Raw genomic sequence first — 21,893 nt, 5'->3', positions numbered from 1 at the left:
GTTGTTTTTTAACAAAAGTAGAAATCATGCATGAAAACACAACTACATTTTCATTTATGAACGAATAACAATAAATAAAAAAAAAAAGAAGGAAAAAATTGAGAAAAAATGAAACACACACACTCCAGTTCAACATATTCAATTCTAGGCAATATTTTTGTCACCATAACCTTAATTTTTCCTCTTCATCTTCCTAAAAAGCATTTATCTTTTTTCAGAATATTCAAAGACATCAACTTTTATGAGTAGGTTCATGTATATCATAAGCATACATATGCAAACTTTAGTATGTGCATGTGCACATGTCCACACAAGCAGATTCTCTCTCTTTCACTACATTCACACATGCAAACACATATGCAAATTCACTTGCACGCGGAATATTTTTCTGTCTTTTTCTGAATAAGCAAATGCATTTCTGGTATCAATCCAGCTTTTTTTTTAATATTCCATATGTGTTTGTATGTGCACATGTGCATATGTGTGTGTAAGACAGAAAATACGAGGAAGAGGCGAGAGGGAGATAAGTAGAAAATTCCGCACCACATGCACACACATGATTTGACATGTTCTTCCAACAAGCAACACAGCCTTTGATGATCAAGCAAATTTACTTCATGACAAATGACTCCAAATCTGTTTCCATCATTCTAAATGAACCTTTCACCATTCATACACCAAAAACACACAGCTTTACTGTTTTCTTCCTTCTTTATGGAAAATTACATCTGAGACTGACAGTATACTCATATGCATGCTCTCAAATACAATGTATATATCTGCAAGCCAACACATACTGAAATACACACACACACACACACACACACACACACACACACACACACACACACAATCTCCACACACAAATATATACTCACCTGGCTAGATCTTTCAAGAGCTAACATATTCAAAGCAGAGAGATGCAGAAAAAATAATAATAATAACCATGTTCACACACACCCTTTGATCATCCTCTGACAGTGATTTATACCATATCTTAAAAAAAAAGACTTCCAAAAAACTAGTAAACACAAGAACACTCCTGCTTCACACAGTCTTGGCTGTCATCATTCGTAATAGTTCTCGTACATCTCCTGACCGATCCTGATGTACTCTTCCTTTTCGGCAGGCGTCATGGAGGCCACCATTTCGTCCGTCACCTCGTGGTACGACAGACGTTTGTCTCCGATGGTGATCATGGGGCCCAAGTCATCCTCTTCTTCGCTCTCCATTTCTTCCACATCTCCTGCAGCATCACAAGACACTGGTGGCATGGAGCATCAGCTACATGTTTATCTTTCTTCAACAGTACATGGAAGTACAAACAAAACCAAAACAAGAGAGGCAAGGCCTTCAAGACTCACTTGTGATAAATTAAGTCCCCTAGCATTAATTACAGAGTAATTTCCCTTTTTTACTATCTGCACCAAAACGTTTGCAAAATAAATAAAACTTCCATGCTGAGCAAAAGAAGTTCCTGTTTGAACAAAAAATGATAATAATGACTCCTCTTGTTGTTGTGTCAGAATAAGAGGTCAAAGTGCCAAGTTTAGAGAATACAAAAAATATAAATATAACAGTAAATGCAGTTTGCATATAATTAGGCTTCTTTTTTTTCTTTCTTTTTTTTTGTGCCCATCCCAGAGGTGCAATATTGTTTTAAACAAGATGACTGGAAAGAACTGAATTTTTCCTATTTCTATGCCAAATTTGGTGTCAGCTGACAATGTATTTGCAGAGAAAATGTCAATGTTAAAGTTTACCACAGACATACAGACACACGGACACACACACACACACACACAGACAACCGAACACCGGGTTAAAACATAGACTCACTTTGTTTACACAAGTGAGTCAAAAAGTGCCAAAGAATCGATTGAGAGGCAGAAAATGCAAAACAAAAAAAAAAAAAAAAAAAAAAAAAAAAAACCAACTCAGCTGCATGAAGAGCACAGGAGCAGGTGTCAAAATGGCTGCTGGAAAAAAGAGGAAGCTAGTCAGGGATACTGAGGGGAGGTAACCTACTTCCGGGAGGTTATCCACTGTAATTACTTTCATTCTCTCCGCATAAGAGGGTAGTAGTTTGCACAGGACAGAATCAGACCCCTGCCGACGTCTGCACTGGTGGGTCATGGTAAAGTACATGTAGTTAAATAGAACTTTTTACACCAAAAGAAGTGATGAAGTCCCACCAAAATAGAAGGTAATCCTCCCACACACACAAAAAATACATGGGAGTGGAACAAATTTCATCAGCAAAATTGTGAAACAACAAACAAATCAAATCATACAAACAGATCCAATCAATATGTGTGTTCAGAAACTGATAGACAAACGAACAGATCATGGCCAACTGCAGAACCAAAATGAGCAAATCTGATTTCTTTAAAAACAAACAACCCTTCGCCATCCACAAAAAACAAAAACAAAAAACAAAAAAAATCACAAAAAACCTCATCCACAAAAGTATCAATCGGACTGAAATCTGTCACTTGTAACTGTCATTAACTATGCAGGAAGCTGCAAAGACGCTGACGAAAGATGACAGACAGCACAAGAGTTTGTGATCACCGCATTTATGCTGCAAAATACATCCACACACACACAACACTCTCCGACACAAAGACAGACATGTACACATTTCCTCACACTCACATCCATTCACAGATTACACAACCACTGAATAAATCAAACACACTGAGAAAAAACACAACAACCCCCTCTCCCACCCCCAATCCAAAAAAAAAAAAACCAAACACCAATAGAACCTGAGACAAACAAACTAAGCAAGTAAAACAAACCCTCCACAACTGTCTTTCATCTTACAAAGTGTCACACACACACACACACACACACACACACACACACACACACACCATTGACAAACACACACACACACACACACACACACACACCATCGACAAACACACACACACACGCCAAATAAATTAATAAATGAAATGGCCAACAACTACTAACCTCCTGCAGCCGCAATAGGAAAGCTCTCTGCCTCCCTGTCGGAATCGTCGCTGGATTCCTGGTCAGGTAACCGTGACGACCCTGCTTTGGGCTCATGGACCAGCAGTGTCTGCATGATGTCCTCATTGTGAACGGCACTGGAGGGTGCACGCGATGTGCTGGCTTCACTGGCCGCCCCCGACTGCAACAACAACAGCACGGATGAACATCACGCGGCTTTGTGAGCTTGTGGGCTGCAGCATGTTTTAGCTCTTTTATTTTTTGCGGGAGGGGGGAGGGCATATGGAGGGGTATGCTTTCTAAACACTGACAGAATTATGATTTTGATCACTGATGCTTGTTTGTTATGTTCATACAATACGCTGTCCTAAAAGAGTGGGGATGTAACTTGGGCAAGACACTCTCCACTATTATCAAATTCTAGCCCAGATAGTAAGGACAGCAGTTACCTCCCCTGCTGTTCTGACGGTCATAGTAGAACACAACTGACTATGATACATTAATCATTACTCTCGTGTAGTGGAAACAACCCCCTGACCTTAAAAATTAAAAAAAATAAAAAAAAAAAATAAATAAAAAAAATCAAGAAACCTTAACAAATCTTCATTGGATCACAGCAATGTTTTTTTACATGCCTTGGGCCTTTAACCCTTTCATCGCCAGAGGTGCTGAGCTAGCTCACTGTACAAACCAGCTGAGCAGCAGTACACTTCTGTCTAAACCAGCTGTGCAGGAGAGGGAAAACTGTGTCACCACCAACCCACTTTAACCTGCCACAACATCGCTTCTACTCATTCAATCTTCTTCATTCATAGCTCTTTTTAAAGGTCAAAGAATGCAAATTATGATAAGCATTTTTAATTTGTATGAACACATTGACTGAAGTTTGACATCAGTTGATGAAAATGAAAAAGTATGTACTTTTGAGCAGTTTTCACATATTCTTAGTTGTTTCAAACATAAAATACACCATTTCAAGTGAAAAATGAACACACAGACCGGGAAATACAACTGGAAGCATAGACATAACACAGTGTAATAAAATGTGCACTCACTTAAGTGCAGATATGACCAAAAAAATCTCTTTTTTTTAAATTAAAAAATTAAAATCAAAATTAAACGATAAAAAAATAAAATAAAATAAAATAAATGAAAAAAAAAGTGCAGATATGAGAAGAATACACACACACACACACACACACACACACACACACAAAGTATCACCACAACACACACTGTATGTTGCAAAAATGGAAAGTTTCACGGTTCCTTTCACAAATGTCTTTTTACATTATCAAATAATATATTTGTGTCAATTTGATATAGCACACAAAAAAAAAACACACACACACAAAAACACACAGAAAAAAAAACCACATCATATCTGAAAACACCAACACCACACACAATGTATGTTGCAAAACTGGAACGTTTCTTGGCTCCTTTCACAAATGTCTTTGCACATTATTAAATGTCTTTGTCTTACTTGTCAATCATTCTCGACCGATCTAGCGAATTCTTCTCCACTGTCACTGTCAGCAATCGGCACTCCAGCGAGTGAATTACCATCGAAAACCCTTTTGTTTGTTTCCTGAAGTGCTGGCCATGCTTCGACTGGCGAAATCTGCTAAAAAAATTCGGAAATATTCGACAACATGCTCAACTTGCTAGTCAAATGTAGAACAGATGTTCAGGAAACACATGGTGAACATTTCAAACTTTTGTGATTTCACGAAAAGAAGAATGAGTGAGGTTGGTAACTCGTAGTGTACAAGTCCCTGGTCGGCGCCTGAGGCGTTGAGCGCACAAGTCACTAATTGACCCCTGAAGCGTTCAACTAGGAAGTCACTGATTGGCGCATGAACAGTCAAAAGGATTAACTCTCTCCATACGAACAGCGAAAGAGACGACGTTAACAGCGTTTCACCCCAATTACCATCATCAAAATATTGCAAGCGGAAGGCTCTTATACTGAAGAGGTGAATGTTGACAAAGAATACCACAATTCTGACGACGGAAGCTAAAGGTTGGGTCATTCAGACACCCACTGGACATCCGAGGGGTCTGTGTAGAGGAGAAGAGAGGACTGGCCATACTGTGTGAGTTAAAAACACAGCTTTAATAGACGTCAGACAGATACAAGCTTGCGTCAATGTGATAGAGTAAATGCTTCCTGAATAAACTTTATATTAAAATATAATGATAATTATATTTAAAAAAATTAAAATAAAAAACATGGCTTCAAGCAAGAAGAGATACATGTACGTTAGATTACGTTTGACTGACCACAGTTTTTAGCTTATTGCTTCCTACCTCCTCTTCCCCAGTCTTGTAAATCAACAAGCAAGCAGTGATGTGCTCTCTTAGCCTGATTTGATACCACACTTTAAACAATATTAACCCACAGGTTCATTCGTCATTTGGCTAACAGCCCTGCCAACTACAAAGGCTGCATCAGGCCTGTTGTAACCCACAGATATAATACAACAGGAACACATATAACTTTGTTAAACTTCAAACTGTCCTTCAAAATTTCTTCCTGCCAGCTGATATCAATACAAAAAAAATCTGTTGGCTGATAGAAAACTGACATTCTTCTGTTTTTCCCTTCTCTTTTTTTGGATGTGTATGTATTTTTTCTTCTATATGTTCACAGTTCTTTACTATTGTAGTTTTTTTTTTAAAACAAAAACAGTAATTTAAAAAAAGATATGCCATCTCTTTCTCTCATACACACAAACATTACACACACACACACACACACACACACACACACACACACACACACACACACACTCACATGCTTAACACACACATTCCACACACAATTTTTTTCTACACAGGCACACATACACACAGGCACATACACACAGAGGCACACATACGCACACACACACACACACACACACACATGCATGTTTGCACACACAAACACACACACGCACATGCATGTTTACACGCACACACACGCACACACACACACACATACACACACACACATACACACCCTTTCCCCTATCCCTCACCCACTGTAACCATTCTCCCCTCCCCATCTAATATCACTCGAAGTGGAAAAACATAAAACTGAATACTACTACCACACCACACACAAGAAAAAAAAAAAAAACAACACATTCACACAGTACCAAAGTGTCTCCTCCGTCCAGCATAGGAACCCCGTCCACTGTGCTCTTCTGCATCCAGATGGGCACCTCTTTCTTCTCCGGGGACGCAGCGCCCCCGTCCTCCCCCACTGTGATAGTGACGCTCGACTCGGAGTAACCGAACCCCAAGTTGCGTGACGAGGAACCGCTCCAAACCATGTTGTCTGCGTCCGGTCGGGCTTTGTTCTGCTGGTTGGCGCCTTGGCTCCTTCAAGGATGGAATGGAATATAAAAAAAAATTTGAATTACAATTAATTATAAAAACATGCATAAAGAAAGTCAGATGAAATAAAATATAATGTTCTGTATTCAAACCGTCCGTCTCTCCCTCTCGCAGCGGACTTCAACACACATTTACTGTTCCAGTCTACACATAGTGCATCCCTTGCACACATCTACAGCACAATCTACACAGGAGAAACTTTTACACAGCATTTACCAGCTGCTTGACCGAAAGCTGACAGGCAATCATTCACTCACCGTGTGAGCTTTCTGATGTCGGTGGGTTCGGGCTCCAGCAGGTTGGCAGCCAGTTTGATCTCCTCACACTCCTGCAGCAGGTCGTAGATGGGCTGGATCTGCTCGTTGAAGCGGGCCAGCGAGGTGCGGGCGTCCTTGGCAGGCAGAGAGCTCTCATCCTCAGCCACCTCCGCCTGGCAGAACGTGCACAGCAGCCGCTGGGTGGCAAAGTCCAGCAGCTGCCCCACCTCAAAGTCCGTGAAGGTCTTGCTGCAGTCAGGACATCTAGCAGGAGACATTATCTTTTCTTTCTTTTTTTTCTATTTAGACTGGTGGTTATGCCACTTTCTCTCTGATTTCCCCCTCCCCCTCCAACCCTATTTCTTCCCCCCGAAAACACAACTGCACAACGAATGAACGGTCCTTAAATTTCAAGCAGGAAAACATTGCTGCCATTCCAGAATGTCTCGCTCATCGTCACTGGAGCACAAATGTGAGTAATGTCTACTTCTGTATTTCAGATTTAAAGAAAGCTTTAAGTTATACCTTCCAAGTGCGATTCTCAACTGTTTTGAACCACACTCACAAGCAGGTATGAATCATGACACAGTGACAGTCATGATTTAAGATCTTATTTACAAAAAGCCTTCCAACTGGCTGATAAACTGATTTTGTTGAATGTCTGGTGCCTGAACCACCATCAAGATCTCAACCTCTTACATGCAGCAATTTGCAATGCACATATATTCCTGTCTCTTATCTGTCCTCTCTCTCTCTCTCCCTCTTTCAGTCAACACTTCTCCCTCTCTAAGCTCTCTCTTTCACTCACTTTCAATCTCCCCCTTCTCCAAGCCCCTTTCAGTATTCATCTGTATGTCAACTTCATATGTACACAGGCATATATATCCAACACAATGACATTTATCACACACATGTATATATTGTTGTATTGTATTACTCTTTTGTCACAACAGATTTCTGAGCATGAAATTTGGGCAGCTCTCCCTAGGGAAAGCACGTCACTACACTGAGAGCACACACCCCCACCCCTACCCCCCAATTTCTTGCATTTTCTGTGCCTGCAATTTTATTTATTTTCCTAATGAAGTAAATTTTTCCCCATAACTTTGCCAGGGACAACCCTTTTGTTGCCATGGGTTCTTTTATGTGCGGTACGTGCATGCTGCATACGGGACCTTAGTTCATTGTTATATATATATATCTGAATGACTAGCATCCAGACATCACTCAAGGTCTAGTGGAGGGGGAGAAGGTACTGACGACTGTGGGACTTGAGCCAGCGCGTTCAGATTCTCTTGCTTCCTAGACGGACATGTTACCACGAGGCCAACACTCTACACACATAATGGCATTTATTCACACATACACAAACACACACACACTCACACATAGGCTTTTTAACTTGACCACGTGTATAAATCAAATCACAGCACTTTAAATAACTAACTTGTACAAACTGAATCACAACACTTTAAATAACTCGCTTGTACAAATCAAATCGCAGCACTTTAAATAACTCACTTGAAAGATGCTCGACTACTGGAGTTGCGTTCTTCCTGCTCAATTTTTTTACGGATGTGATCCAATTTGTACTTGACCACATTCACGAACACATTGTAGGAGATGAAGTAATAGCTGTGGCGAGTTGATCTGCCATCCGCATCCGTTTCCACTCGCATTCGACTTTTCAGGAACTTTTCATTCTTCAGTGTGTTCAGCAAGGCACGTAAGTGCCGCTTTTCATATCGCAGAAGTTCTGCCAAATCGTCTTCCTTTAGAGAAAAACAAATTCATTATTATAATCAACTTCAATCCTCAACATTTTTTTTTTTTTTATAATACACTCTGGCGACTAATAAATATTAATATTTCCCCCCAACAATGAAGGTTCTATTCCTGGCATAAACGTGAATTTACAACAAAGTATAACATTGCTTCCATCAATTACTGACTAAATAACATATGCCACTGTGTTCAGTCAACGTATAGTTCTATAAATATAGTTGAAGAGGCACAGAGGACATAAACTACAACAGGTTGTATACAGATGAAGTCATCACATCTTCCCATTCTTTCAACATTGTCCTTAACAATGTACATTCAAAACATGCAACTCGGTCCTCTCTACAACAGCACACATCATCTGGTTTTCATCCATGAGAAAACATCAAAAAACAGTCATCAAATGAATTACAAATTACATTTACAAACATACCATAAATCATATTTTCTGAATTCAGAACATGTTTTCAGTATGCTATTTCCATTGATTTAACTCCTTTTGTCTGTTTTCAATTCATGGAATAAATTTTTGAATGTTACCAATGTCCGATTTGAAGAGAAAACCTACCAATAAAACTAAAAAGCTGAATTCTGTTTAGAAATCTGTTCAGTTTCTAACTGTAAGTAATTACAGATTCCAAATCAATACCAGCAGATTTTTTTTTCTAAATCTACAATGAATCCACAAATAAAGAAACAAACACTCAATGAAAATGTTCTTGAACAGGCACAAGGATCTGAGGACTGGTAGATAACCAGTAAAAATATCTGAAAAAAATGAAACTGATGATTTATCGGTATTTTCACAGCAACTTGAGCTAGTAATCTTTTTCATCTTTTTGTTCCTTTTTTTTCTGAGAAATTAGGAGGAAAAAAATAAACTAAGGCTGCAATTTTTAAAAAATACCAAATAAAACATGACAAACAAAAACAAACCTTAAAGCCTGGCTATTGCTTTCATTCCAAATGGTCTTGAAACTGGGAAATTTTCTGAAAATCCCATCTCCGAGAAACAATAAAAGCAAAATATAAAAATATATATATACATAATACAATCTATGTTAACCAAAGTAAGCTGTGTGTAAGATGACAAGAAAAAAAAAGGTATCAAAGAACATAATAATACACAAACCACAGTCCATGGTGATGACTAGCATGATCTATCTGAGTACTTCCCATCAAAAGAGATGTCATGAAGGCCGCAGCGTTAGTTGAAGGGTTGGATTTTGTTTTGCTTCTTTTCGTGCCTCTCTCTTTTCTCTACCATGTCATGAAATCATTTCTGAACCCTGTCATCATTCAGAAATAAGAATATTATGAACTGATTACTGTGCAATGAATAAACCTGGGCAACCTGACACACACCATAAACTCATGGAAATCATGCAAGACAATGGACTGGAGCAAATGGTGACATTCCCAACTAGAGAGAACAATATGCTGGACCTGATCATCACAAATACTCCTCAACTGGTCTCAAGAGTAGAACCCTTACCCTGTATATCAGACCACGAAGTAGTCTATGCCGAATTAAACATAGATACGCAGAAAAGGAAACAAGTAGAAAGGAACATCAAACTCTACAACAAAGCAGACTGGGAAAAACTGAGAGAATCTGCCAACGAAATAACTAAAGACTTGGACAATATGAAAGACACTGCAAACAAAGAAGAAGTCTGGCAGCATTTTAAAAGTAAACTAAATGAGGGAACAGAAACCTACATCCCTCACAAGCTGTCATGGACGAACATGAGACAACCCTGGATAACCCCAGAACTTCGCCATCTAGCTAACAAAAGAGATAGAGCTTACAAAAAGTGGCGCAAGAGTGGAAACGAAAACCACAGAGCTGAAGCAAGAGCATGCAGACGAGAGGCACAGAGACATACAAGGAGAGCCTTCTAGGACTACATCAGCAGTACATTAGCTGACGAAGATGTGCCCACTGAGCAGAGTAGACCCAAGTATAAAAGATTCTGGGCCTACATAAAAAACCAGAAATCAACAAACTCTGGTGTAGCACCACTGAAGGCCAACGGACGTCTAGTGACAGATGCCAAAGGAAAAGCAGAGCTATTAGACCATCAGTTACAGCCTTCAGTGATGGTAAACAGTACTCCCGAGATGAATATGAACATAAATGCGGCACTCAGGAGGGAAACTTCACTGTGCTAGAGGAAATTAATGTCACAGAAGGAGTGCGTAGACTGCTGAAGAACCTCAAACCAGACAAAGCCAGCGGTCCAGATGAGATCAGCTCAAGAATACTCAAAGAGCTGTCCACAGAACTAGCGCCTGCCCTCACCATCATCTACAGGTCCTCCCTTCACACTGGTCAAGTACCGTCAGACTGGAGAAAAGCATTAGTCTCACCAATTTTCAAAAAGGGAGAGCACTACAACCCAGCAAACTACAGACCTGTGTCCCTAACCTGCATCGCATGCAAACTCCTGGAACATATTGTTGTCCACTCCTTGATGGAACACCTGGAAAACAACGAAATACTCTGTCACCAGCAGCACGGCTTTAGGAAAAACAGATCCTGCGAAACACAGGTGCTAGAACTAGTTGAAGAGTTAACTTCAAACTTGGCAGACAGGCTTCAGACTGACATGCTTATCCTTGACTTTGCGAAAGCATTCGATAAGGTGAATCACAGTTTCCTACTCCACAAAATCTACGACTACAGCATCAACGGCAATGTCCACAGATGGATCAGGAGTTTCCTTACTAACAGACGCCAAGCAGTTGTTGTTGATGGAGAGAAAGCAGAGTTTTCCAATGTCAAGTCTGGAGTACCACAGGGCTCAGTCTTAGGACCATGTCTATTCTTAGTGTGCATAAACAACCTGCCCAAAAATCTGAGCTCAAAAGTAAGAATCTTTGCTGACGATACAGCGATCTACTCCACAATAACAGCAGCTGTCGACATGCAACAGCTCCAGCAAGACCTGCAAAACCTCGAGATATGGGAAAAAAAATGGGACATGGTCTTCCATCCTGACAAATGCACCACACTCCCAGTCACAAGAAACGAAAACCCCATTCTAAGTGATTACAAACTCCATGGCCACACCCTAGCGACTGTACAAACAGCAAAGTACCTGGGAGTCACCCTCCAGGCAAACATGAAATGGGACAAACACGTGAACAACATAGTGGCAAAAGTAGGACGTACCCTAGGATTTCTCTGTCGAAATCTCAAGATAGCCTCTTCTAGGCTCAGAGAGAAAGCCTACCTGGTATTTGTGCGACCACTTCTGGATTATGCTAGCTCTGTCTGGGACCCCTATCTTGAGAGCGACATAATTCAGATAGAAGCCATCCAAAAAAGAGCAGCCAGGTTTGTCACAAATCGATACCATAGAACAGCCAGTGTGACACAGATGCTGGAAAGGCTGGGATGGTCATCTCTGCAGCAATGAAGACAGGCAGCACGACTCGCCATGCTGTACAAAATGCACCATGACCTGGCTCCAGCCGACAAAACTAAGCTGAAACCCCTTCCAGAGCGTAGTCGCAGAGACCACAACCAGCAGTTCCAACGTATCCCAACCCAGGGCGCCAACAGATACAGGCACTTTTCGTTCCTGCCTCGCACCATTCGGGAATGGGACCAGCTCCCACAGTTCATTGCAGATACTGAGACTGTGGACACATTCAGGACCAGAACAAACCACCACCTGAAAGACACTGTGCTGGATGCACTTGCAAGGGGCCTCCAGCAGACACGATACTGATCCATAAGCAGATGGAGGGTGGGGAGGGTGGGAGGGAGGGAAAGGGTGGGGATGGTAAATTAGAACTGAAATTAGTCCAAAAAGCTTGGCCTGGCTCAACTGGGTCGCTCTGGGGATTAGCTCTGGGGGGCCCAGGGGAGATGAAATGGCAGAGCAAACATCTCACAATTCATTAGATAAAAAAGAAAGATAAAAATGAATGGATCCTGTGAGAGGGGACTTCACTGAGTTTTGACTGAATGGTGTGTCTTGGTGGCAGCAAGACTGGCAATGTATGTGGAGGGATCTTGTGAGAGGAGACCCAAAAAGACTGTGTGGGGTGTCTTGGTGGCAGCAAGACTGGCAATACAAATACTTTCTTCTTTTTTTCTTTTTTTTCCTCGCTGACTGGTAGGCCCCCCTTTCATAACAGCGACATAAGAATCAGAGGGTTGATTGTGGTCACTTAATGGAAGAAGAACCACTCTCTCACCTTGATGCAAGGATGTCTTACAAGCATGTCGACAATGATAGCATGCTCCATGGTGAAGAACCCTCGTGTAATCAACCGCACCAACTTTTTCAGCACCAGTGGAACTTCAGTCTGTACATCAGCATCCATCTTGTCTTGCTGCACGCAAGAGAATCACGAAGTCCACAATTAACGGACAAACTTCTTTCAGGCCCCAGAGGAAACAGACTTTACAAAGTGTGATTATAATTCCCAAACCATGACCCTATTTCTTTCACTCCAAACCATATTTCTTCAAAATTAAAAAAAATCTTTGGCCTGCTGTCTCACACTCACATGAACACACACACACACACACACACACACACACACGCACGCACGCACGCACGCACGCACGCACGCACGCACGCACGCACGCACGCACACACTATTCAGACTTCAGAAATACAAAGTCTGTATCCTCTTTGACTTTTCTTGTGCAACTTTTCAACACAAGTACCTCACCTGCTGAAGTATTTCCCTATCATTTTCCATTTGGCCATTGCATCCACTATGAAAATGGTACTTGAGGTAGCATGCAGAGAGTGTCTAATACAATAAGCTCATTTCAAACTCAAGTTTCAAACTATTTACTATATTTACAAACAATTTTAACTTGTGTTATAGAATAAGCTCTTATGTTTATGATGTTCACAACTCAAGACTGGTTATTGTCTGAAGCAAGGTACAGAAATTCACTGTTCAACATGTCCAAACATTAGAATGAAAATGAAAATAAATTAAAAAGTTCTTAACATTTACATTGAAATATAATCACACACACACACACACACACACACACACACACACACACGACTCTCCTTCTCCCCTCTTCAACCCACAAATTCATCCATTCCCATCTCCACCCTGCTCCCTACTCAAAGAACCCCACCCCCTCCCCTCCTCTCTCCAGCTCCCACCCTCATTGCACAAGCTTCAAACCCAGTCTAACATTAGGATTCTACAAACAAAACTCACATAATAATCACATTATGTTCTGACATTTACAAGCACTAGCTCTTCCGTTTGTGTCCAAGTTAAATCAAATGGGACTAAATGTGCTGGACTGAAAGAAAAATAAATTTGACAATATAACCACGTGTGTCAACTGTTATCTTGTCCTAAAAGCTAAACTTTACTCACTCAGTGAATCCAGCCCAAACGTCGTGCTGTCTACCAATCGATTGAAACTTGTCAAACTAATATGCATGCAATGAGCGTATGCGTGTTTATACCATAACTTTTCTTTTTTTTTCGTCAGTAAAAATGTTTATATTTGTTGTTTGTTTCCCCCCTATTCTCTGCTGTCGAGAACTTCGCAGACGCCGTCTGTCTTACGGTCCAGACAACCGCTTTCAATAATAAAAATACATTTGCCTAAAACTATTCCTTCTGGTAAAGGTATGATAAATCAGTTAGTCCGAGAATTAAGTCATTACAGTGTATATTATTGGACAATACTGCACGACGTATCCTAGTCAGTAGCGGCAAGCGGTTTTCTCCCACAACTTGTCTCTCAGAGTTATCGTTACTGTTTTATTTGCATGGTTTTGTGGTCTTCAGACGGATTGTGGGGTGCAGAGGGCTTGCACAAACTGATGCAAATCCCCCAACACAGTGTGTGTGTGTGTGTGTGTGTGTGTGTGTGTGTGTGTAGTGCGCACGCGTGTGTTTCTGTTGATGTGTTTGCGAGCCGGGGCTTGGTGTGTAAGAGTGTACGTATTCACTGTCAGTAGTCCTTGATCTTTTTCCTTTCAACTTCATATGCTTGGTAATTTTCAAGTTGGTTAAGTTTCAGCATAAATATAAATCACCATGACCTTGGATATCGTTTACTTTTTCTGTTTTCAATTTCTTTTCTTTCATTTTTAAACCTGTTTAGTTCTGTTCTATTTCTTTCTTCAGTTTTCCCCTTCTTCTCCGGACCCACATCACCCTCTCAGAGTCGGGATACTATGTCTCACAATCTTTCTTTTCTCTCTCCTTATCGTACTGTACTTTCATCTCTCCTGATTTGTCTCTCTATCCCTCTTCTTCTCCTTTCTCGTTTTCACCACCCTTCTTCGTTGTCTTTTTTTTTTCTTTGTACTGAGTTGAAGGCACGACTTCTGCGAATGGAAGTTTTGAGTAGTTCATGAAGATACAATTCTTTTTTTTTTTTTAGTTGTACCATTCAGGTGTCTGTGAGACTCATTTGGTTGAGCGCCGAGCTCATAATCAGAAAGTTGTGGGTTCGATTGCTGGACGCCCCCAACTGTGAAAAAAAGATTAACTTGATCTCAGTTGCTCTTGTCAGACGCTTGAGGCCTGGTCAGTAGCCGGGCCTGTTCAGTCGCCGTTCTGGGCTCGTCACTGTTCCAAACTTGCATGCGTGGTTGACGGTGACTAGTGGTAGCACTCTGGGTCGTAAAGCGTGGGACAACTGGCCCAGTACTTCAATGTTCGCCGGCTCATGCACAGCTGGAAAAAATACGTGAATAAAGGTATCAGAAAGGTTGAGGCGGGAGATAGAGACAGGGAAGACCGAAACATGGACAGACAAAGACTGGACAAAGACACGAAAAGCAGGGCGGAGACTGGCCGAGAAGACACCGTGACTGGGGAAATGGGGACAGAGACTGAGTCGGAGACAGTAGCAGGATATGCCGGGAAACAGTTTCAGTTTCAGTCGCTCAAGGAGGCGTCACTGCGTTCGCGGGACAAATAAATGAATAAATAAAAAAGACAACAACGATGATAAATAAGCAAATAAATGCAAAACATGGAGACACACATCCGCACATACACCCACACATGCACAACAGACACGCACCAAACACACAGCTTCACAGACATGAACTGAAGCACAGTCAAATACACATAAACGTACATGAGCCCCAACACACACACACACACACACACACACACACACACACACACACACACACACACACACATTACCCTGCACCTCCTCTACCCCCCTCCTCCACACACTCATTTCTAGGCTACGTATCGCAGCTTCCATCACACACACACACACACACACACACACACGGGAAACAGAGACAATGAAGTCAGTCGTACACAGACTGACAGACACAAGAAAATAACGGAGACAAGGGGAACTCAGACAGAGGACATGGACAGAGAGAACTGACGTCAGGAGAGAGACCATACACACATATATAGATGTATATGTATCTCAGTGAGACAGCCTCGGTTGAAACTGACGTGGACACTGAGACAGTGGCCGAAACAGTAGTGAAACACTGAGACACTGTAGTGAAACAAAGAGGAAACGAACACACGGGGGGTCAAGTTGAGAAAGAGAACAAGAAACAGAGGCTGCAGAGAACAGTGATACGGAAGAGAGGAAAAAGAGACACAGGCCAGAAGACACGGAGAACCTGCCAGACAAACCCAGACACAGGGGAGACAATCAGAGTGCAGAGAGAGAGAGAGAGAGGACACTTAGAAAGTGGAGAAAGAGAACGAGACAGAAAACGTAGATAGTGATAAGAAGACAGGGAAGGACATAGATGTGAGGCCTGTATATAGAGACAAGGGGGAAAACACGGACGTATAGGTCAATTTATAGGTTTGTGGGGAAAACTGACAAAGACATGTAGAGACACGGGAGACAAGGATTACTGAAGGGAAAACGGATGAATACACGGAGACTAATACGGAGAAAAAAGGGGATGGAGAGATTACTAAATAAAAACAAAACAAACAGGGTACTCTGGAACAAAAACTGGGAAACCTAAGACAAAAGAAGACAGCCACAGGAAAAACAAAGATAGTGGAGAAATTGTGTGAAAGTACATAATACAAAAAAAACAACCTCAAAACAACAAATACAGCTTCATTTTTGTTATGGCAGATTCGTCATTCCCATAACCAACTCTGTTATCATTCTTACATGTCCATTGATAAATTTACAGTATACGTTCTTCCATTACAAATTACAGCAATAAACTGGACGCATGTACTTTCTGACATTTTTGTTGTTGTTTGTTTGTTTTGTTTTTAATAGTTTATATTTAACAGATCAGAAACAACAGATATGCTGGCTTGTCCAGTATGTCCTTAAGGCTACTTTGGACACACACACACACACACACACACACACACACACCAGGGTGCTCCGTTGTCTGCATGCAACTGAGGCCCCACCCTTTTTTTTCAAGAAAAAAGGAATCATCAATCGCCACCAATCGATCATCAAATAAAGGACAAACTTTGGGACTGAAGATAATCATCACACAACGCATCATTAGAAGTAAAGTACGTTACTTTTCACTTGACACGTACACACAGTAACAAGAGCAGAGGTAATGAGACTTTTTTTTTTCTTTTCTTTTTTTTTCCCCTCCGGAGGGACACTGCGAGTGACGGTGGGAGGGAATATGTATACATGTTCTTTCTCATTGTCACCCCCTCCGGTAGGAAGATAGGTCTACTTAGGTTATGACCAGGTATTTACGCCTCTGCACACTCAGGTCATTAATAGTCAGTAATGACGGCTGACCTTCCAATTTGAAGAATGTGATTATGTGTGTGTGATTGAAACCTGCATGGTGTTCACCATCACTGTTCATATCAGGAATCCGAGCAGGGATTGGTGGAAGAAAACAGATTTTTATCTGTCACTTTGTCTGAGCTCAGCTGCCTGCCTCAAAGCTTCCAGGTCGAATGTAGTGGAGAAAACACACACACACACACACACACATGTACGTCTCTCTCTCTCTCTCTCTCTCTCTCTCTCCACACACACATACAATACACACACACACACTTCTCTCTCTCTCTCTCTTTGTCTCTCCTCACACACATGCATGCATGTTTGCACACACACACACACACACACACACACACACACATACACACACACTTATTTCTAAGGTAACTCATAGGTACCCCGTTTTGTTTTTGTAACAGACTTTTATTTCTATTTGCAACACGAAAACACAGAATAGCGCTAAAACAAGGTATTCAAAACATGTTGCCTCAAAAAAAGAATTTGCCAAACATAAACATAATCCAGTCAAAGTTCATTTGAAAAACGAAAATATGTGGCAAAACTGTCACAGCCCATGTTAGATTCCTGCTGATTAAGAAAAAAAAAACCCCAAAAAAACAGAAGAAGATGAAAGAAAAAAAAAAGGAGGAAATGGGTGGGAGGGGTAGGGGGGGGGGGGGGGGGGCTTGGGGGTGGTGGTGGATGTTACCAGTATGCATACATATTGATAAAAATAATCTTTTTGTTCACCATCTGAAACACATGTTTATCAAACCTGACATTGTGTGCTGGAAATATAACAATTACATCTAAAGGAAACCACAATGATCGGCATATAATCATCACTTTACCATAGTGATACATATCTAGATCAAAGTTTCTACCTTTCCATATCTTCATCACAACTTTCTGGGCTTTGAAAAAAATTGTTAACAAACACTCCACACAAAAAACGATTTTTGGTAATCTCCAATTTAAGGGTTACTTTCATTCATACTAACAAATGACTAATTGCAATCAGGTGTTGTGTACATTGCTTTAAGTTCATTCAAATTAGGCTATCAAAAAACTCTTTTATTTTTGGTTTTTGTTTGATCACTATCAAAGATGATAAGGGTTCTCTCTCTCTCTCTCTCTCTCTCTCTCTCTCTCTTTAATCATATTTTTTCATGCAAAATCCAGAATGATGTATCAGTAACATTTTTTTTTAAATTATAGAGGAAGAGATGACAGAAGGAAAAGAAGAAGAAGCAGTAGAAATAAAAAGAGTGATAGAAAAAACCCACAAAAAATATCAAACAAGTTTGGATTACTACAGACCTCCCAGATGAAGATATAATAAAACTCAATTCAAAGAGTTCCCCTACAATCCAATGGGAAGCAGGTGGCCAGACATAATCTTGCCCTATGAAAAATTAACACACACAAAAAGCAAAACATTTCTTTTCTGTTTTAAACACTAAGACATTTCTTTTGTTTCACACAATAAATATCTACAATAAAATCAAGAAGTGGCCTAATACTATCCGGCCTTAAAAAAAAAAGTTGTGTTTACCATTGCACATACACATTAATAAAAATACAGAACTAGCTAGAAACAAACAGAAAACAACAGCACACCAATGGAGCAAACTAAGATACAAAATCATACACAATTACCACTTCGTATGTACAAAATGGATCTCTAACTTGTGTGGCTCGGCTGTATGATAAATTCATCACAGAAAACTGCTTTCTAACAAAGCCAACTGCTCATCTGATGTTTCAAAACTGAATGCATGTGGAAAGCTAGGTTGGTATGTAGGCAGGTGTGGAAGTATGTGTGTATGTATATGTATGTATGTATGTATGTATATATGTAGCTAGGTAGGTAGCTAGGTAGGTATGTGTATATAGGTATGTATGTATGTATACAGAATGTATGTAAGTATATTCTTCTTGTCTATTTCTGCCTGTCTGTAGATGCATGTTTCATGAAAAAAAAAATGAAAAAAAAAAGAAGAAAAGTTATCTGTTCACATTGGTATGGTTGTGGTGATGAACATGGGTTCTGCAGCTCATTCCCTGGTGCTTCTTGTTCTCCTCCCTCAACTTTCTTCACCACCTTCACATGACTGATCCGATTGAACGTGTGCATAAAAATTTTTAAAAAATAACAATAATGGTTAACTGCGTTCATGCATCATCATATGTGGACCATTGTGACATGGGGACAGGAGACCTGGTTCAACATTTGTCATTGTCACTATCATACCTCCGTCATCAGTACATCTCTACTTTTTTTCTCTTTTTTTGTCATTTCCAATTTTGTCCATTCAATTTTCTTCTTCTTCTTCTTCATTCATGGGCTGCAACTCACACATTCACTCATGTACATGAGTGGGCTTTTACATGCACAACTGTTTTTACCCCGCCATGTAGGCAGCCATACTCTGTTTTCGGGGGTGTAGTATTCAATCTTATTGCTGTTTTGTTTGGTTCATGTCCTCACTTAACTATCCTATGTCATCCTTAACTGCTGAGTGAACTCAATTTTCTGGAGTGTCTTTTAACATTTCAACCAATTTTGTCTACCATAATCATCTAAAAAGCATCATGCATGCTCATCAAGGCCTCTTTACTATTTCAAACTGACTTCTCTTCGATTTTTGTCTTGTCTGTCTCCACCACTGCATGGCTCAGGGCTCACACAGGAGTCATTATCTGATGATAATGAAGATAACAGATTTCTTACAGTCAGCAGCTTACAAATTTTTTTTTTCACAAACTGGTCATTCTATAAGTTTCACTTTTAACAAACTACAATTAGGAGTTTTAAGTCAGTTTGTCAGTGATAAAAACTTCACATGCTCACTCAGCTCATCATATTGATGCTTACCATCAATAAAAAAAAAATTTGTCCACATAAACATCAAGTCTCCAAGATACCAGAGCCTAACCTGCCCTGTTGCAGAAACCTCTCAGAAAGTCTGCAGTTATTTGCACACTGCCCCTCACAACACAGAAGCAATGGGTCTCCTTGCAGTCAGGCACTGTTTGCTAAACACAAGCCTCTTGCAGCATTAAAACACACACACACACAAAATCCAGAGAAAACAGCACACACACACACAAAAAAAAAAAAAAACACAAAAAAACCCCAAGAATGTTGATCACTGAGAAACAACACTGGGCAGAGACGATTAATAAGACTGCCTAAGACACACATTTTTCAACAGCATGATTCACAATAATAAAATAAAATTAACAACATACACTAGTTTTATGCTGGAAACTCCACCATTACAGTGAGCCCTGAGCGTCTCCCATGACGCCATACACATTCCATGGTATAATAACGATATACAAAAGCACATGTGAGAAAATGATATATATGATTATATATATGTGTGTGTGTGTATATATATATGTGTATGTATATATGTCTGTGTGTGTACACACACACACAAACACACACACACACATACACACACACACATAAGCATACTGAAACACAAAAATGAAATATGTTACACACACACACACACACACACACACATACACATACACATACACGCTCTGAACACCTACACACACTCATTTCACAAGACTTCACTGTGACACTTGGGTAAAAAAAAAAAAAAAAAGGAGTCGGATAAACAGGCGAATGTGTTTCTTTAGGACAAGACAATGTTCCAGGGGTTTGAGACATACAGGCTATGCACTGTGAAAGAAAGAAAATCTTTTTTTTTCCATTCTTATCAAGAAACATACAAAAATTAAGAAAAAAAGAAAGAAAAAATGACAAGAGAAATCCAACAATTATCAGAAATATCAACAAATCCTCTGTCACTACCTTCACACTAATACAGTGAAAAACTCTTTTGTACATCAATCCATTAATACCTACAAATAACATCATAAGCCTATTACTATTATGAAAGCATACAGCAGGTATTGAAATAAAAAATAACACACACACACACACACACACACACACACATAAAAAAAACAAAAAAAAAACAGGCTCTTTTCTTTCACATAGGTTAGACATATCAATAACAACAACAAATAATGGTATGTGCATTGGAAATATATACACTCAGGAGTAATTTGAAAATTATACGCTTATTTACAGGGAAAATTTTCATTGATCACTGGTTCATCAAAGTAGCAACATCAACAATGGAAAGCAAACAACTTTACAGCTGCAGGAAGCAAACTTCAGGAAAATTTCAACAATTCTAATCACCAAGTGTGCTTTAGTACCCCGTAAAATAGAGGCTATGGTGCTTCTGCTTTATGACAATGTTCTGCATAAACGGCAAAGCATTAAACAAGGCAAGGCAAGGCAAGGGATTTATTTCTTGTACCAACTGGGGGCAAGTAGGAACAACTGTCCAACCAAAGTTATGGTTAAGTTGGTACTGATCCCCATTCATCGCTTGAAGTGAACTCATCCACACACTCCCACAGTTTGCCAACACACTCTCACAGTTCATCCCCACACTCTCAGAGGTTAACAGTTTAACCACACTCTCACAGTTAACTCACAGACTTTCACACTTTACTCACACACTCTCACAGTTTACGCACACACACTCACACTCTCCCACTTGGAGTAAATATAATTATCTCCACACAGATCAGTACAAATCTGTTTCCACGGACCAAGTCCAAATGTTCTGACCAAGCCTTGAAATCAAACTGAAATGTTACGCAGATAGCATGCACACTATCACAGTTAAGCCTGCTGCACACAACTCTCTTGTTGA

General features: G+C 40.2%; 1 protein-coding gene across 3 annotated transcripts; it reads right to left on the bottom strand.

Annotated features, from left to right (window-relative positions):
* Positions 1-630: 630 nt before the first annotated feature.
* On the bottom strand, positions 631-14,140 carry LOC143283328 (general transcription factor IIE subunit 1-like). 3 transcript variants are annotated; one of them, XM_076589527.1, is made up of 7 exons: positions 14,078-14,140; positions 12,621-12,758; positions 8,148-8,398; positions 6,627-6,890; positions 6,129-6,354; positions 2,983-3,163; positions 631-1,264 (listed from the first exon to the last, which is right to left on the bottom strand). In XM_076589527.1, exons 2-7 carry the CDS (start codon positions 12,747-12,749, stop codon positions 1,068-1,070), a joined length of 1,248 nt encoding a protein of 415 aa, XP_076445642.1. In that variant the 5' UTR covers positions 12,750-12,758; positions 14,078-14,140; the 3' UTR covers positions 631-1,067. The 3 variants fall into 3 exon arrangements, with proteins under 3 accessions (XP_076445642.1, XP_076445641.1, XP_076445643.1); XM_076589526.1 differs by having other exon boundaries at positions 13,782-14,134; XM_076589528.1 differs by having other exon boundaries at positions 631-1,246; positions 13,782-14,134.
* Between the last annotated feature and the right edge of the window lie 7,753 nt (positions 14,141-21,893).

Source organism: Babylonia areolata, chromosome 6 (genome assembly GCF_041734735.1).
Source record: "Babylonia areolata isolate BAREFJ2019XMU chromosome 6, ASM4173473v1, whole genome shotgun sequence".
Taxonomy (NCBI): Eukaryota; Metazoa; Mollusca; class Gastropoda; order Neogastropoda; family Buccinidae; genus Babylonia; species Babylonia areolata.
Note: the sequence above shows the minus strand (reverse complement) of the source record. Positions and strands in the feature narration are given on the sequence as shown.

Coding starts and splice junctions, on each gene's coding strand:
- LOC143283328 (XM_076589527.1), bottom strand. CDS start 12,749: ATGGATGCTGATGTACAGACTGAAGTTCCACTGGTGCTGAAAAAGTTG. Junction 8,399..12,620: donor TAAGACATCCTTGCATCAAG/GTGAGAGAGTGG, acceptor TTTTCTCTAAAG/GAAGACGATTTGGCAGAACT. Junction 1,265..2,982: donor TCCTATTGCGGCTGCAGGAG/GTTAGTAGTTGT, acceptor CCATGCCACCAG/TGTCTTGTGATGCTGCAGGA.